The following is a 19864-nucleotide window of genomic DNA, read 5'->3' on the forward strand; positions in this document are numbered from 1 at the left end:
TTAGAAAATCAGGGGTAAAAATGAGGCCCCAGGGTATGGTGGGTCCACCAGATGGAAATAAATTCCGGGTGTCTGAGGGACCCTGTGGAGGAGGGTGGCCCTCCCCACCGCTATACCTACTGCAGAATGGTCACATGAGCAAGAAATAAACTATTTGTCTTATGTTTTTGAAAGGTTAAAATCAAGCTGTGACCACAGCGTAGCTAAGCCTCAACACTAACCATGTGTGCCACTCCGGTGCTTTTCTACTCGATCCTTTCTCTGTTTTTTGTTTTTTTTTTTGAGACGGTGGAGTGCAGTGGCCGGATCTCAGCTCACTGCAAGCTCCGCCTCCCGGGTTCACACCATTCTCCTGCCTCAGCCTCCCGAGTAGCTGGGACTACAGGCGCCCGCCACCTCGTCCGGCTCATTTTTTGTATTTTTTAGTAGAGACGGGGTTTCACCGTGTTAGCCAGGATGGTCTCGATCTGCTGACCTCGTGATCCGCCCGTCTCGGCCTCCCAAAGTGCTGGGATTACAGGCTTGAGCCACCGCGCCCGGCCTACTTTTTTTTTTTAATTATCTTTATTTCAAAATAATCATTAAGTTATAGAAAAGTTGGAAGATATAATGCATTTTTTCTGAACCATGAGAGTAAGTCGCTCTACCTTATTTTTACATAGACAAGCATTCACATATGTGCCGCTGCATCAGTTCTTGTGTTTTTATTATAAATTCTTCATAATTTAAGGGCTAGACAATATCCCATAAAGTAGCTGGTTAAACCATAATTCACTTAACTATGATATTGTTTATCTCTAATTTTATTTCTACTTTAATGTTATAATAAACACTTTTGTGCAGAAACTTTATTCTGTATTTTGAATCATTTTTTTAAAACATCACCAGAATTGACAGTATTCAAAGGTTATAAACACACTGGTGAACTTTTCACAAAAAAGGAATGAACTATATTACCATCATGAATAACGGTGCTCATTTCATCAGACTTTGAAAGCAAAGGGATTTTACAAATATACCCCAGTAGAAACTTAGGTTAATTTGATTTTTTAAACTATCCCCTATCTTTTGTTTTGCATTTCTTTACTACCACTGAGGTTGAACACTTTTCCATGTTTGATTAGCTGTGCCTCCTGTTTTAAGAATTTTATGTCCTGCCAGCTACTGGAGTCTATATATGTCTATATGTCCCACAGATTTATATAACCTAGCACCAATAAATACTATCAAGAATCATTCAAAATTTCAGAGCATTTTTATTAAAAGAACAAAATATTAAGGCACAAAATACATCAATTTTTTCAAATGAAAACTCTTCAAATAGTTATGTCCTACATTCAACGAAACTTCTTCCAAATTACAGAATAATTTAACTTTTTAAAATAGAAAAATACAACTTCTTAAACTCCTAAAATTTCTCCCCAAATAAATGAATGTTTCCTAGTTTTAAAGAAGTTTCTTCATGCAGTACTGAGCTCCAATATTATAATGTACGCTTCCTTAAAAATCTAGTTTTGCCGCTTATATACATTCAATATGTTTAACCAGTATGTTAACCTTCTTCTAAGGCTTCGTATTTTGTATTGCTTATTACATGCTTTGATCACACAAAGACACAAGTACCAGAACTAATGATTATAAATCTAGCATAGCATCTGTCAACTTTAGTCATGTACAGCCTAGTGCAACAAACTCAAATGTTTTTTTAAAAAAGGATATATAAATCAAAATGTATATGTACATTTTTTATACTTTCAGCTTGACAGTATAGTAGTGTAAACATTGTACTGTAATACAAGGGGAAAAAGTGGTATTTTCTACAGGATGTGTAAGTTAAAATACTATTTTCTTTACAAGAAAAATATAGGAACCTTCTATCATCTCTCAAGCTTAAAAAATCCACATATTCACGTTTTTCCTTATTTTTGCAATAAAATTAATTGCTGTCTAAAGCAGATATTTAAATACTAATCTAAATCAAATCATGAAAATTCCCTTTTAAGCAAATCTCACACATCATATGAATCTAATATGAATGGCATAACTAGAACACTTAGGCATTTTGCCTAGAAAAACATCACACCAGACCCGTATCCTCAGATTCCCTCACTCACAGGGAGACCCATCCTGATGGGGGCATGCTAAAAGTAAACTGATTTGAGTGCCTCAGAGGACCTGATGGCCAGCTTCAGGAAACTTTGAGAAGAAGCACGGATGATGAGCTGCTCAGTACCCCTAGGTATAACTTTTCCTGATGTTCGTCCTGTGAACTATGGCACTAGAGCACCCCTCTTGCGTATGTGAGGGGCCTAAGAAGGCCCTTCATAGAAATACTCGATCCAGGTCGTCAGCCATCAAGAGATGGCACAAATATTACTGAAGGTGACAGATAGCACATGCCCTTCTAGAAACAGTATTTGTGATGAGGCTACTAGGAGGGAATTCTGCTTTCTCTGGATGGAAGAAAAGTTTGCACCGCAGCCTGTAGCTGAGCTACAGAGGTAGCATCATTTATCCCACCAGCTGTAGAAAGACATGTTTTGGTAAACATTACTGAGGTTCTGTCAGACGCAATTTCCCTTATTATCATACTCACCATTAACTCCTCACTCCCACTCTACCAGATTTGCAGCTCCTACTGCCTGCAGGCCCAGTATTCCACATTTTAAAATTCAACTAGAGCCACATAATGAATAGGGGGTCAATCTGTCTCAACACTTGGGGAGTGGGGTATTAGAGAAAAATGTTACTGGGCTAAGGGGAGAATACAACAGAATATAAATGCTGGGAACTGTAGAGGGTGGGAACCCTTTACTGCAGCAGAAACTGAAATAAGAAACGGAATTCACAATTGTTAAATTAGACTTTCTTTCTCCCTAGGAAGGATATCCCAAAGCAAGGGCATCTTGAAAAGCATGATTTTCTCAGTGTTTGCCAACACTGTTCACTTTCCACATGGTCACGACTGAAAACCCATTTGCCAATATCTTTCAAGAGATATGACTACCAGAAATAGATCTTCTTTACTACCCTCTCTGAAATGAGTAAACAAGAGATAAATTCAGAAGGTAGGCTTTTGAAAAAAAAAAAAAGAAGAAAATTTGCTTCCGGCTTCACAGTGAAAAAAATTGGAGTGCTTGTGCCGGTTAAGATTTTAATATTTTCTTAATCAAATTTCTCTGAAGTCATTCTCAGTTTACAAGGTTAGAACTCCTTCAAAGACAAGACATACAAGATTCTAGACTTAATTACTATTCTATATGTCCACTAGCCCCTGTATCTTTGGTCATGAAAGCAGCAAAACATTCACATTTTCATCATACTACATTCAATTGCCTTTCAAGTTTAGAACATTCTACATTTTTAAAAAAGATATTAAAGTAAAAGATTTCATATTACACATTACAAATATACGATGTAATGAAATAAGGTACAAAACATGGTTGAAGGTTAAGAAACTATAAAATCAACAGTGATGTGGCATGCAAATAAATATATGTTTTTATTATGAAATGTAATATGCCAAGATTATGTAAAAGATACAGTTCTAATTTCCACAAAGTTCACCAGTAATGGGTCTCCCAGCTTGCCAGGTACGAAGTGCTTCGGGGGAGCCATGTGGCCACCACCCACCCCAGCAGACTCAGCAGCATCACACGTACACATGGCCTGAGTGAGGGACAATGAGGATAATTCTTTGGTAGTGACCCTCAAGACGTCTCTCTGTGTACTTGTGTTCCCCTGAGCTCAGAGAAGACCTAACTCCAGGATTTGATGTGCATGATGAGACTCAAACAAGGGCTTTGTACAGATTTTTATAAAGCCGGGGGGGGGGGAACCTATAAATACACCTATATTCAAACATTAACTGTTTTACTTAATATCAAATCACTTCAGTACAAATGTCAAAGAAAAGTACTATTGCATCTAGTAAACCCAAGACATAGAGACACGGATATACTATACTCCAGAAAATCACAATATCTACCTCAAAGGTGACTACAAAAAAGACCAAGGGTATTCATTAAAAAGCATTTTTCTGTAATCTGGAATTGTCATATGTTCCAGAGAAAAGAGAGAGAACCCAAACCCACAGGCCTGCCACCTGTAAGCTAAGAGGCATCTGTGCAGATCTTTCTCATAATACTTTCCTCAGGTTATTTCCAAATCCAATTTATTGGATATTCAACTGACACTCAAGAGTCAGCTTCAAAAGGACTGCAGAACCCTCCTACCACCTGAATTCTTCATTTTGATACACAGACTTCCGAGAGAACACAATAAAAATTTGTTATGCAATATCAAAACAAAGCTCGCTTTCAGTCTTGATGAAGGATAGTCCTTCAGACTTAACTACATTTCACTTATATGGGTTCCAATCACATTATCTTTTCTGAAGAGAACATTTTTTCAGCCATTTCAGATCTGGTCATGATTTCCTAAAGAAAAAAAAAGAAGATATGTATCAACATGTCGATGCTACTTCCAGAATCCTAACAAAAAATTTCTTTTTTTTTTTTTTTTTTTTTGAGACGGAGTCTCGCTCTGTCGCCCAGGCTGGAGTGCAGTGGCCGGATCTCAGCTCACTGCAAGCTCCGCCTCCCGGGTTTACGCCATTCTCCTGCCTCAGCCTCCCGAGTAGCTGGGACTACAGGCGCCCGCCACCTCGCCCGGCTAGTTTTTTGTATTTTTTAGTAGAGACGGGGTTTCACCGTGTCAGCCAGGATGGTCTCTATCTCCTGACCTCGTGATCCGCCCGTCTCGGCCTCCCAAAGTGCTGGGATTACAGGCTTGAGCCACCGCGCCCGGACCAAAAAATTTCTAATCTTTCAAAAGCCACATTTAGGGGAAGTAAATATATTCCACAATATACATGGAAATATCAGATACAGAAAATAAAAGGCCAAGTACAGTGACTCATGCCTGTAATCTCAGCACTTTGGGAGGCCGAGGCGGGAAGATTGCTTGATGCTAGGAGTTTGGGACCGGCCTGGGCAACGCAGTGAGACCTCATCCTTACAAAAAATTTAAAAATTAAAAAATAACCATACAATCTATACTCTCCAATAATGTAGAGTCAGTTATCTGCTGCGAAGCTCAGAAAACTTCAACTTCTTGCTATCTAGAAAACATGTCAAGTTCAGAATCTCCAGTGAGAGGCAGGAATGGAGCTGAAATGGATTTCTCAGGCCTAGCTCATCTAGAGATTTGCCTCACTTTACTAAATTAATGTATTATTAAATTACAAATGAATTATTTACTAATACTTTAAATACTCTACAGAAAGATGTAGCATAAAATTACCTTTAAAGGGGCATTTAAATTACTTTTAATCTACATTCTACATCTTTCTGTAGAGTTATGAATCTTTCTGTAATGCTACATCTTTCTGTAGAGTTATAAATCTTGAAGTTTAACTGTTTTACAGTAAGGCCTTCTCAAACCTTCCTGTCCCAGTACAGTCAAATAACAGACTGACGCCAAAATCATTTCCCTTCTCTTTCAACGAATACGGCTCTGGCTCCTCTTATGTGCTACAGCCGCCATACAAGTTACTACTTAGCTACCACTGACTTCCCTCCACTCGTCCTTTCTGAAAGTTAATGTTCCATGCATCCAGCCTTTAATTCTTAAACTTCAGATTTCTTCCTGCCTTGTGCCACAACTCAATGTCCATGTGATCCACAGCTAATTTTTTTCCCAAAACCTTTCCTAAATCCACACCCTCTATCCAAATTTCCTGCTTAGCAAATGAAAATGAGATAGGAACTTTAATATCTCAGCAAAAGGTCTACAAGTATCAGAGATTAACTTAGACGAACTGCCATCTTAAAATCTTTTAAACTCCTATCTATATACAAGATTTTAGAAAACCATAGAATCAAGATGTCATAAAATAATTCTTCATTTCTTTCATACCAATAAGTGTTATCTTGTTCTTGTTTGAAATGGGGACTTTATCCATAAATATTTCCAACTTTACCCACAAATCAATTCATAGCATCTTTCTGTCTGCTCAATTTATAATCTTAAAAAGTAGTTTTCAGAACTTCTTTCTGAAATACTTCTCTACTTTGTGAAAATATCAGCTCCAAGGAAATATGCAAACATATATTTTACCTCATCTGAATCCACTAACACTGGAAGAGCTCTGAAATAAAAGGGGAAAAAAGGTAATAATGTTAACAGTAAGGCCAGTGTATCCACAAAAGCCGAATACAGGCACGTGCCATGGCTCACCAATTCTCACCCAGGATATCCACAGGTGACAGAAGGGAGCACCTACGCTCGCAGACAGACGTGCAGGAGTTTTCACAGCAATGCTGTTCTCAATAGCACTCAACTGAAAATAACCCCAATGGGTAAACCGTGGGTGATTCAGACAACGGAATACTATACAGCAAAGCAAATGGATGATCTCCTGAGGGATAAAATTTAAAAAACTGACACAAGTAATCTACAGTTGTACGCTTCAGGATAGCAGGACCTTTGGGAAAGTAGGCTCCTGATTTGAAAGGGAAATGGGAAATGGGCTTTTTAGGGCAGTAACATTATTCTGTTCTTTGATCTGGGTGATGATTACACAAATGTGATGATCCAAAAATTTTGTTGCAGACTTAACCCATTTATGAGTAAACACATTATGAAAGGTGGTATTTACAGAATCCAGCATTTGCTTAACTTCTGTGTCATTATGACCACTGTCTGGATGTCTGCCAGCAAAGGGTACTAGAGAGTGTCATACAACAGAACTTTTGCTCAACAAAGATAATATAGATAAAAAGAATGTAACGAATGTTAAGTAAGTTTAATCCAGCCTGAATGTGCAACAGAGGTCTGAGGGAGGAGAACCTGAAGGAAATGTGCAAGTGCCAAAGTTCTGTCACGAAAGAGCCACGCACAACTCCAGAGGATGCTACCTACAGTGCGGTCCATGGTGAAGCCAGGAGGGCCAGGAGACTGACTAGTGTGAGGAAGGAGCCAAAGCAGACTGTTTGGAATAATACGATTAAGGAAAATATGGGGGAGAAGACGGCATTAGAGGAAAGGTGAACCAGAAGGCAGTCTGCTGCATGCCTGGTACTTTGTTTAGAGCTAAACACTAGCAAGATCAACAATGGTCCCTGCTGTGATGTTAATGACTACTTAAAACTTATTAAGAATGATTCAGTGCATTAAAGAGGGAGATAAGCTAAGCTAATGTCACCTTCATGGGTTATCGAAGATGAGGAAATTCACAGTGAATATCATACCAGTATCTCATAATACATATCAAATGGTTATTCATGATCTGTTTAAAATGTCCCATGACTTATAAAATTTTTGTTCCATTTCCACAGATGTATAAGGCGAATGCTTTTCTCTGTGTTTGAAGTCTAAATACTAAACTTGCTATGTAAATTGTACATTAATTTTGGATAGCACTGGGCTACATTTATTGGGTTAAAGTTTTCGTAAGTGAAGAAGCAAAGGTTACCAAGAACCTAAAATTTTGGAAATCATCTTAGATTATGCAGCTCTACTCATTTCACATAAATGGTTCATGAAGACATCAAATACAACAGTTTAATCTTCTATATTTCAAAGGATTTTTCATAACCAAGAAGATATTTCTATCTACGGAAAAAAAATAGTAGCGAATGGTGACTTTCTCACATGTAAAGAGAACTACCTAGGAGCCTTATTGGTTTCCAGCAAGAAGTGATGGCACAGTAGGAGGTAAGCCTGCTTACATAATTTCCTTCTAAAATGCTTAGTCATGAGTTTCCAAATCTGCAAAATAGTGGTGGCCACCTAATTTGAATCTCTCCATATAGTCTTGCTCAAAAAACCATAAAATTACTAAGGATCGCAAACAAAACCACGAAAGACACATACCTTCAGCATTACCAGAAAAACACCACAAACTTGAAATTATATGTAAATAGAGAAATAAATGTCAAATCCCAACAGATTCCCTGCTGTGACTGCAAGCTCATGGGTACCGACAGCAGGGGAAAGAGAGGGTTGAAAGACTTTGGGAAAAACAGTAGAGGGGTGGGAGGACTCAGACAACCACAGACAAAAATCAACCTCTCCAAAAAAGCCCAACGCTTAGTACCAACAGACTGAATAAAACCAGCGACTTGGAAGAAGTTCACAGCCCCTGCTACACGGAAGGGGCTCAAATCGAGCGGCACAGAAAGTAGCAGCCTTGAACGATCATTGTTTTCAGGAAAGGATCATATATAAAAAAGAGGAATATTCCTTGGAGATGTGATAGCGTAGTTAAAAAAAAAAAGAAGACAGTAAAAAGTCGGGGGGGCGGCGGGGTGGAAAGGTCTGCAGAAATAAAATAAAAACAAAACAACACCAATCTCACCTACTCCATACCATCATTGTCATCCACAAAAGAAACTACAATTCATGTGCACTGATGGAAAAAGGCACTCAAACCAGGAACCTTCATCATAAAATCTCTCAGAATGGGAAAACCAAAATCAATTCCATATAATAGTGCAGGAAAGAAAAAAGAAGGAAAATGAAAATCACGACATTTTACAGTAGAAGAAAACTATAGTTATAACACACAATACTCCAAATTAAACACAGTAACTTAAAAAGAACATTTGGTAATATTAAAAACATTCTACTGTTGGGAGCAAGTCCCCCAAAATCTGGCCATAAAAAAAATCTCTGCAGCACTGTGATATGTTCATAATGGCCCTAACACCCAAGCTGGAAGGTTGTGGGTTTACAGGAATGAGGCAAGGAACACCTGGCCCGCCCAGTGGGGAAAACCGCTTAAAGGCATTATTAAGCCACAAACAAAAGCATGAGTGATCTGTGTCTTCAAGGGTGTGTTCCTGCTGCAGTTAACTAGCCCAACCTTTTCATTTAATTCAGCCCATCCTGTCATTTCCCATAAGTGATACTTTTAGTTAATTTAATATCTATAGAAACAATGCTAATGACTGGTTTGCTGTTAATAAATATGTGGGTCACTCTCTGTTCGGGGTTCTCAGCTCTAAAGGCTGTGAGACCCCTGATTTCCCACTTCACACCTCTATATTTCTGTGTGTGTCTTTAATTCCTCTAGTGCCGCTGGGTTAGGGTCTCCCTGACTGAGCTGGTCTCGGCATTCTACAGTGAGAAATCTAAAAACCAAGAGCAGAAGTAGATAAAAACAAAGCACGAAGAAATTCAAAGAATCAATCATAATCAGAAAAAAAGTTAAAGAAAAAGACAAAAATGATTCCAGTGATGGAGAAAATTACAAGGCACCCAAGGGAGAATAAATTCAACAGAAATCTTAATGTGTGGTAGGAAAACAACAAAGAAAATGAAACAAAGAAAGAAGGAAAAAAGGGTCACAGAGAAAGTGATTGCAATACAAGACAGCAAGTAAAGGTGGACACAAAAGGTCAGATGATTCCTTCCACAAAAAACACTGACAAAACCTGGTCAAAAACAAGTAGTTGGCCGGGTACGGGGGCTCATGCCTGCAATCCTAGCACTCTGGAAGGCCAAGGCAGATAGATCACCTGAGGTCAGGAGTTCAAGGCCAGCCTGGCCAACATGGTGAAACCCCATCTCTACTAAAAATACAAAATTAGCTGGGTGTGGTGGTGCCTGCCTGTAATCCCAGTTACCCAGGAGGCTGAGGCAGGAGAATCACTGGAACCCAGGAGGCAGAGGCTGCAGAGGCTGCAGTGAGCTAAGATTGCGCCACTGCACTGCACTGCACTCTAGCCTAGGTGACAGAGCAAGACTCTGTCTCAAACAAACAAAAAAAAAAAAGTAGCTGAAGGCACTGGAAAATGACCAAGGGACATGGATCTGAGAAGCTCAACAAATCGCAAGGAGAATAGACAAAAAAAGAAAAAGACCATACCTAGGCATATCATAAACACACTGCAGAAAGTCAAATATAAAGGAAAAATCAGAAAAACAGCAAAAGATAAATGTCACATCACACACATGAGAACAATACAACTAATGACTACTTTCTCCTCAAAAACAACAAAAGCCAGAAGATATTGGAAAGACATGTTGGAAGTGCTCAAACAAAAGTCAATCAAGATTTCTACATCCAGCAAAACTAGCCTTTACAAAGGAAGGCAAAGTAAATACATTTTCACATAAATAAAATTGAGAGAATTTGCTGTCAGCAGACCTATCCTATAAGAAATACTAAAGAAAGACGTATAGGAGGAAGGTCTTAGCTCATATATAGAGGAAAGAAAGAAGAAATAGTAAACACATGGGTAAATATAAAAGAATATATACACCCATATTTTCCTTTTCTGACTGCTAAAATAAAGTATAACAGTGTATTGTTAGTTTCATAATGAATAGGCAGTTCTTACTTTGCATAGACTATTTATACATTAATTTCAGTTACCACAGTTTAAATAACACTAGTCCCCCAACAAGGCAGTTTGCATTCCATAGTTAAATAACACTAGTTCCCCAACAAGGCAGTTTGAATTCCAGTAACTCATAAGCGCAATGACATATCACTTCATAGTCACTAAGAGCTAAAATCAAAAAGGTGGACAATAATAAGTGCTAACAAAAAATGTGGAGAAGTTGGAACCCTCATATATTGCTGATAGGATTGTAAAATAATGCAGCTGCTTTGAAAAACAGCTTGGCACTTCCTCAAAATGTTAAACATAGAGTTACCATATGATCTAGCAATTCCACTTTAGGTATACAGCCAAGAGAAATGAAAATATATGCCCACGCATACCTAGAATCATCATATTCATAATGATGAAAACTAAAGATAAAGAGAAAATCCTGAAGGCAGCCAATTCCCCTGCCCTTGTCACCCAAAAAAACCTCAACCCACACAAATAAAATTCATATAACATGTGGTGGAACAAAGATAAGAACTGAAGCAGACATCTCTGAAACTATGAAAGCCAGAAGAGTCTTCATTCAAGTGACCAACCTTTTAAGTGTTGAAAGAAAAAAAAAGGTCAACAAAGATTTCTATTCCCACAAAAATATCTTCAATAGAGGTGAAACAAAGACTTCTTCAGACAAAAATCTGACAGATTCACTACCAGCATACCTGCACTACAAGAAAGAAATGTAAAGGCAATTCTTCAGGCAGAAGGAATATCATACTACACAGAAACTATCTAAACAGAAACCAGATGGGGGCTAGGAAGGGAAAGATCAATATGTAAAAAAAATGTTATCATACTTGGCTATTCTATTATTTACCATGGAAACAGCTATCTGGAATTCTTGTGTCAAACGGGACATAGATAAAAAGGCTCCTGAATAGCTCAACGTTTCCAGAGGGGATTCCTATACTCATGTTTTTCCTCCAAAAGCTTCCTCACAATACATGGTACTGTGGTTACCTTAAAAAAAAAAAAAAAAAAAGTTTACATACGTTTGACATTTCCCATAATAGATAAAAAATGAAATGATCCTGATAACGGCAGATCAGAAAAAGCTAGAGTGGTTAGAGGCCACTCGTTTTAAAACGGTTGCTGTACAGTGAAAACCGAAACAAGCCGCGCTTTTGTTTCCCTTGTAGTTCTGTAAGGGCCATGTCCTGGTGGTAGGGGCTTACCCAGGGATATGGAAGTATGAGGTTTGAAAAGCACACGACGAAGGATGAGAACGATCCCTTTTAAACTACAGTCTAAAATTTAGAATCAAACTCTAACAGAAGATACTTACATATCTGTGAATGAAGAGGGAATATTTTCTTCTACCCACTTCAAATCTTCATCCTGTAGAAATATTTATACTTAGCATTTGCTTAATATCACCTGACAGCAGAATTTTAAAAACAGAATATATGTAACACTAAAGTGTTTAAATGTAAATATTTGACATTCTTTTAGTTTCTACATATGTCCTAAGTTGGCACTCATGCCATACAGAAATTATGCCACTGTTTTCTTACACACGCAAAAATTGGATTTCAGATTTTTACACTTCTTGGTTTTAGTTGGATGTATGAAGTATTATTTTTTTTGTCCTGAGAAATCACAGTAAAAACACAAAGTTCATTTGTAAGATAGAAAATACCAAGGATAATGATTTTTTGCTTTGCAACACTCATTATGCCTCCTAATCTGTTCAAGTTCTTATATAATGAGTTTATAAAAGAAAAAAAAGATGATAATACAAATATTCTCTCTTTTTCTTTTCTTTTGAGACAGAGTCTGACTCTGTCACCCAGGCTGGAGTGCAGCGGTGCAATCTTGGCTCACTGCAACTTCTGCCTCCCAGGTTCAAGCAATTCTCCTGCCTCAGCCTCCTGAGTAGCTGGGATTACAGGCACCCGCCACCACGCCCAGCTAATTTTTCTATTTTTAGTAGAGATGGGGTTTCACCATGTTGCCCAGGCTGGTCTCGAACTCCTGAGCTCAAGCGATCTGCCTGCCTCAGCCTCCCAAGTGCTGTGATTACAGGCATTAGCCACCGTGCCTGACCTCAAATATTATAACTTTAGAAAAGCCTATTTATTTGTGTCACTCGTATTTATGCTCATCTCCTTACAGGAGGCAAGAAAAGGAAAGCAGGTTGGCTGAGGTAGCTATCTGTCTGTCTATCTTTATCTATCTATCTATCTGTCTATCTATCTATCTATCCATCCATCCATCCTTTCTATCCATCCCTCTAATCTATTTTATCTATCTAATCTATCTTGTTTAGCTATCCATCTGTCTAATCTATTAGAGAATTTGCCAAATCTAACAGATAAAAGTCTTCACATATTATCTATCCTGTCAGAACTTATATATGCATACATAAATTTTTACATAGTATTAACTACAGCACATATAGCTGTAAGAAACATATAAAACTATATGATAGACATTTCCATTTTACATTGCTGTCTTCAAAAACATTCTTATGCATAAACAACATGCAGAAAATATTTTTTAGCCCAATGTTTTACAATTTTATTCAAGCTTCCCACTTCAAACAAAAATCTGTTAATTTTGGTAACCGTGTAGGTAACACATAAAGTTCTTTACCAACAGATAACAAATGTTATTTAAAATGGCTTCAAAAATCACTTTCATATGCTGAAAAGTTAATTCAAGCTTTTATTGGAACAAAGCTTTCCCGTCTCGAATGTGCAGATGAACAGCTATGAAATCTTTTCAAAAAGCAGATTCCAATTCAGGAGCATCTGGGGTAGGCCTGAGACTCTGCATCCCTAACAAGTTCCCAGATGGGCCGGGCGCAGTGGCTCACGCCTGTAATCCCAGCACTTTGGGGGGCCAAGGTGGGTGGATCACAAGGTTAGGAGATGGAGACCATCCTGGCTAACATGGTGAAACTCCGTCTCTACTAAAAATACAAAAAGAATTAGCCGGGGGTGGTAGCGGGTGCCTGTAGTCCCAGCTACTCAGGAGGCTGAGGCAGGAGAATGGTGTGAACCCCGGAGGCAGAGCTTGCAGTGAGCCGAGATCGCACCACTGCACTCCAGCCTGGGCGACAGAGCGAGACTCCGTTTCAAACAAACAAACAAACAAACAAGTTCCCAGATGATGCTCATGCCGCTGGCCTAGGAACAGCAGGTGAGAAGTGAGACCTACAGCGAAGGTATTTCAGTGATGGACAACCAGGATTGCTACCTGGCAACGCTAATTTTTGTAACAACAGAAAAACCTTAGTAAAAACTGTTCTTCTGAGGGTCGATGAATATGACACTCGTATAGCTCTCTACAGTAGTGAAAACTAAGGAAGACTAAGATTGTACTAAATATATACCATACTCACAAAGTTCTCAGAAGTGGCAGGCTTAGCTGTTCCATTGGAAACTGATTTTGAGGCTCTTAATTTTATTCCTTCCGCTACGAGAGACATCATAAACATATATATAAAACCACAAAATAAGATTTTCCTTTAGAAATTTAATAACCTAATAAGAAAAAAAATTACATCTTTTTAGAAATGGAGGGTTAATAATGAAAACTTTAGGCAGAATGCTGGATTTACCATTTGGGAATGTAGGGAAGATACATGAAAAAAGTTCACAGATTTTTGAAAACTATTTGTCAGAACTACCAGGTTCTCAAGTTTCTTGTTTGAATCCTAGTTTTAGAGGAGTTTAAACAAATATACATGCATACATATTTCCTTAATTGCAATTATTTTAAAGTTCATGGATTTAAAAATCTTCAGGATTCATGGTATATTCAAGAACAAAACACATCTTTGGGTATGCTTTCCATCTGTGATGTACAAATTTTGAAATGCGTGTATGGCATAAAGAAGATCGGAAAGAACAAGATTTCTTTCCTATTTGACCAAGGCTCTTCCGTATGTTTGCAGTTTCAGTGGGGCAAAGGCTAAGTGCCTGCATCCTGGAACTAGACTGCCTCACTGGAATCCTGGGCAAAACAATTAACTTCCTGTGACTTAGTGTTTCTGACTATAAACTGGGGATAGTAGTTTCTACCTCATAGAGTTCTAGTGACCACTGAACAAGCCAGCACATATAAAATGCCTGATACACAATCTATGCTCAGTAAAGTAGTCACTTTTGTTATTTAAATAATTTGCAAATATTGCTTCTCCATAAACTAGGACAATTATAACATAAGCTGTTGTAAAAAAACAAATTAGGTTCCTCAATCCAAAAATGTTTTCCTGGGACATTTGAAACCCCAACCTTTCTCTTAGAAGGGGAATACGGTGATTTTTAAACACTGAAGTGTGCACATATATATATATACATACACACACACACACACACACTACAAATTTTAAGTGTACAGTCCGAAGAAACCTGACAAATATATACTTAAGTAACTGCCATGCCAATCAATACAATTAACATTTCCATTATCACAGAAGGTTCTTTAGGTTCCTTTCCAGTCAATCCCTACCTCACCAAAACAACCACTGCTCTGATTCAGATAATCATCATAGTTTGTTTTCCAGAACTTCATTTATAGAACCACAGTATATAGAGTCTACATACTTTTGTATTTGGCTACTTTTATGCAACATAAACATTTTTGAGATTTAGTCATGTTATAGAGTGTTGGTTACTTTTTATTACTAAAAAGCATTCCATTGTATGGATATACCATAATTTATCTTTTCACCTGTTCATAGATAATTGTGTTATTTCCAGTTTGGGACTATTAAGAATAAAGCTGCTGTAAACATTATTGTGTTTCTGTAGACATCTGCTTCATTTTTCTGGCTAAAAACCTTAAGAGTAGAACAGCTGGACTGTATGGTAGGTATATGCTTAACTTTGTAAGAAGCTGTCACATTGCTTTCTAAAGAGGTCGTGCTATTTTACATTCCTTCAAGTACTGTATGAGAGAGCCAGCTGTTCCACATCCTCTCCAATAGTTCATGCTATCAGACTGTTTTTTATCTTTTTTTTTGGAGACAGAGTCTCATTCTGTCACCCAGGCTGGAGTACAATGGTGCTCACTATCTCCTGGGTTCAAGCGATTCTCCTGCCTCAGCCTCCCAAGTAGCTGGGATTACAGGTGTGCACCACCACACCCAGCTAATTTTTGTATTTTCAGTAGAGGCGGGGTTTCATCATGTTGGCCAGGTTGGTCTCGAACTCCTGACTTCAGGTGATCCACCTGCCTCGGCCTCCCAAAGCGCTGGGATTACAGGCATGAGCCACCATGCCTGGTCCTATTAGACTTTTTAATTTTAACCATGCTAGCAGATGTGTGGTAGCAGCTCATTATGGTCTTAATTTGCATTTCCCTGATGACTGATTATATTGAGCACCTTTTAATGGGTTTATTGGCCATTCCTATGTCTTCTTTGAAGTGTCTACACAAGTCTTCTGCTCATTTTTTGCAACATAGGTTATCATTTATTGATTTACAGGAATTCTACTTATATTCTGGATATAAGCCCTTTGTCAGATATGTATGTATTGAGAATATTTTGTCTCCCGCTGTAGCTAGCCTTCTTATTTTCTTAAATTCTTCCTGATGAGCGTAGATTTTTAATTTTGATAAAGTCTCATTTTTTAATTTAATGGTTACTGTTTTTTGTGTCCGAAGAAATTAGCCCATCCAGCATCATTAAAATATTTTCCCGTTTTCTTCTAGAAGAGTAACAGTTGAAGCTTTTCCATTAGGTCTGTAATCCATCTTGAATTAATGATTGTGAGATGTGCAACAAAAGTCTAGATGATTTTTTTTCCTACACATTTATCCAGTTGTCCCAGTACTATTTATTAAAAAGACTATCCTTTCTTCATGTAAGCCTTGGTGCCTTTGTCAAAAATCAACTGACCACACATGCATGAGTTTATTCCTGGACTCTATTTTACTACCTTGATGGATTTCTCTATCCTTATGCCAATACCACACTGTCTGGATTGCTGTAATCTGAAATAATTATGTCTTGAAATCAGTATAAATCAACTGATTTTATTTTATTGAGAGATAATTCACATACCATATTGAAGTACAGTTAGATTTTGAGATATTCACAGAGATTTGAGATATTCACCACCATCCAATTTAGGGAAATTTTCATCACCGCACAACGAAACCCCAAACCCATTAGCAGTCAGTCCCTACTTTCCCCCTCCTCTAACCTCTGACAAACACTGATCTACTTTCCGCCTCTATGGACTTGTCTATTCTGGACCTTTCATACAAACAAAATTATACAGTATGTGGTCTTTTGTGATTGGCTTCTTTCACTTAACATAATGTTTTCAAGGTTCATCCATGTTGTAACTACAAGAATGTTAAGGATCTTCTAGGTCTTTAGCTTTTCCATATACATTTTAGAATCAACTTAACCATTGTATTTTTTTAAAGTCAACTAGAATTATAATTGGGATTGCACTGAATCTATTTATCAGACTGGGAAACTGACAGCTTAATACTGAGAGTTCCAATTCAGACACATGTTCTATCTCTACATTTACTTATTCTAAAAATTACCTCTGCATTGTTTTATAGTCTTCATTGCAGAAGTTTTACACATTTTTGATTAAACTTATTCTAAGTATTTTATTTTTGAAGGTATGGTAAATAACATTTTAAACTTCACCTTCAATTGTTTTCAGTTAATATGTAGAAAAACAATTGATTTCTGCACATTGGACCTATACCCTATGACTGTCACAGTCACTTATTAGTTGTACTGTACTTTTTCTTTTCTGTAGACTCCTTGGGATTTTCCATACACAACCTTTTGCCTGCGAATAAACAGAGTTTTACTTCCTCCTTTCCACATGTTCTTTTACATTCTTCGGAGTTCTGTTTTGCCTCTCTGCACTGGGTAGGACCTCCCAAACGCTGCAGAATCAAAGTGGTATGTACATACCCTCATACTTTATCCCTAATCTTGAGAAGAAAGTGCTCACTATTTCACCATTAAACAGAATTTAACTGTGGAGTGTTTTCATACCATTTTAGAATTGGTTTGCGGAGGCTTTTGTTATTTGTACCCACTTGAGATACTTAAGTCATTTTTTTCTTCTTTCTTCTTTTATTTGCACTATTTTATTTATTTATTTGTTTAGAGACAGAGTCTTGTTCTGTCGTCCAGGCTGGAGTGCAGTGGCTTGGCTCACTGCAAACTCTGCCTCCTGGGTTCATGTGATTCTCCTGTCTCCACCTCCTGAGTAGCTGGGATTATAGGCACACACCACCACGCCCGGATAATTTTTGTATTTTTAGTCAAGAGGGGGTTTTGCCATGTTGGCCAGGCTGGTCTCAAACTCCTGACCTCAGGTGATCTGCCTGCCTTGGTCTCCCAAAGTGCTGGGATTACGGGCCTGAGCCACGGCACCCAGCCTTATTTGTACTATTTTAATATGATGAATTATACTGAGTGACTTTCGGAATGTTAAAACAGCCTTGCAACCCTGGGATGAAGTCCACTGGATTATGATTGTCTTTCTGTTTTGCTAGATTTTATTTGCCAATATTTTTAAAGAATTTTTCTATGTCCAATCATTAATGATATATTTATTGGTCTATAATTGGTCTATAATTTTTGGTCTATAAGTTTTTCTTGTGATGTCTGTTAGACTTTGACACTTCAGTTGTATTGGCCTTTTAAGTACTCCCACGTCCTTCACATTCTAAAGATTTTGTGTAAAATTAGAATATTTCTTCCTTAAGTATTTGAAAGAACTCACTAGTGAATCCATTTGGGCCTGGTACTTTATAGGAAGATTTTAAAATAAAATTTAAAAAAAAAAATTCTAATCGATCAGAGTTATTCAGACTTAGTGGCACAGAGTTAGAATTAAGACTGGGTTGTTATATGTATTTTTCAATGAACTTGTCTGCGTCATCCAGATTGCCCAATTTATTACTATAAAGTTGTTCATAATATTCCCTTATTTACCTTTTTAACCATAGTAATGTCCTCGCTATCATTTCCAACATTAGAAGTTTGTCTTACGGTACTACAGTTGACCTTTGAATAATATGGGTTTGAACTGCTCAGGTCCACCTACATGCAAGTTTTTTTCAATAAAAGTTACATCATATATGTCTGCCTTTCCTGCCTCCCCTTTCCTTCCACCTAGTAACATTTACTTTGCTCTACCTACTTTATTGTAAGAATGCAGTATAAAATACATATAACATACAAAATAGGTGATAACTATGTTAACGGTAAGGTTTCTGGTCAACAGTTGGCTATCAGTAGTGAAGTTTGGGAGTGTCAAAAGTTATAAGTAGATGTGGAACTGCTCAGGAGGTTGGCGTCCCTAACCCTACATTGTTCAAGGGTCCACTATAGTTTCTCTTTATTTCTGGTTTAGTGTAGCTAGAGGTTGAGCCACTCTTCGCTAATCTTTTCAAAGTAATTACTTTCAGATTTGATGATTTTTTTTCTATTTATTTTCCTGTTTTCTACTTCATTGATGTATTAGAGAACCAAAACAAAAAGTGAAAAAGAATGTTACTAAGAGAAGCAAAAGTAAGAGGACAAAAAAATGAAACAAAGATAAAATTACCCTCAACATCTGAGTTACTTATTGATGTTGCCTTAACAGACTCTTAATTAGATTATAATAAAATTAATAAAATGATAAAATGCTATGTAGAATAGAAAGAATGAAAATACCATTAAAACTAAGTAGAAATGCTTTGAGTGTGACCAGAAATTACAGGTGTGCATACTTTAAAAAGATCAAAAAGATGTAGCTCAAAGAAACTTAGCAATCAAGATGAACATTATTTAGCAGCTAAGCACAATATACATCAAACCATTCTTATGAAAAAGTGTAACCATTTCAACACTTTACGAAATGCGTAACAAGCTCAAACGAGTAACAAAAGCTCAAACTACAATAGTCTTGAAAATTTCATCACTGACCTTTTTGTTACTGTCTACCAAAATAAGGTTTCTGAAGATAAAAGTTTTGAAAATATTTTACAGGAAGAAAACAATGTAGGTGACCATGCATCACGGGTAAGGGTACAATATTTCTGTTACAATATGTACAATGGTCATTTAAAAAGAAAACATATTACTCACTCAAATTTTCAGAAGTTACCATGAATTCCTCAATTTCATCATCAGAATCATCTATTAAGGGCATGAAGGCATATCTATAGCAAAAACAAGGAGCAGTTTTACTAGTATGTTTAAACTTGTTCAATTTTCAGTTTATAGCTAAAAGCCACTGTATAAAAAAATCTACATTTAAAAATTTTCTTATACTTTAAAATAATGAAAACATAATTATTTTACTTTCAAATTAGCTAAAATCATTATGAAGAAATTGTGAAACTGGAGCTCTCAAACCCTGTTTGTAAAAGCCTAAGTGGGTAAAATCTTTCTGCAAAGCAATTTTGCAATATTTAATGTTGAGGGAAGGGAACTTTCTGCTGTTTCTTTCTCCATGTCAGGTTTACCTCTCTGCCCACCT

At 37.3% G+C, this 19864-nt stretch overlaps 1 protein-coding gene across 1 annotated transcript in view; it reads right to left on the bottom strand.

Annotated features, from left to right (window-relative positions):
- Window positions 1-1236: 1236 nt before the first annotated feature.
- Window positions 1237-19864, bottom strand: part of TMEM87B (transmembrane protein 87B) — a 77987-nt gene continuing 59359 nt past the window's right edge. The window contains exons 15-19 of the mRNA XM_011980516.1: window positions 19471-19544; window positions 13747-13820; window positions 11686-11738; window positions 6121-6151; window positions 1237-4439 (exon numbers count right to left, since the gene is read on the bottom strand). Of these exons, the coding sequence (XP_011835906.1) occupies window positions 4380-4439; window positions 6121-6151; window positions 11686-11738; window positions 13747-13820; window positions 19471-19544 (292 nt within the window). The 3' untranslated portion in view covers window positions 1237-4379. The remainder of the gene's footprint in view (window positions 4440-6120; window positions 6152-11685; window positions 11739-13746; window positions 13821-19470; window positions 19545-19864) is intronic.

This window comes from Mandrillus leucophaeus, unplaced genomic scaffold (genome assembly GCF_000951045.1).
Source record: "Mandrillus leucophaeus isolate KB7577 unplaced genomic scaffold, Mleu.le_1.0 Scaffold214, whole genome shotgun sequence".
NCBI classification, from domain to species: Eukaryota; Metazoa; Chordata; class Mammalia; order Primates; family Cercopithecidae; genus Mandrillus; species Mandrillus leucophaeus.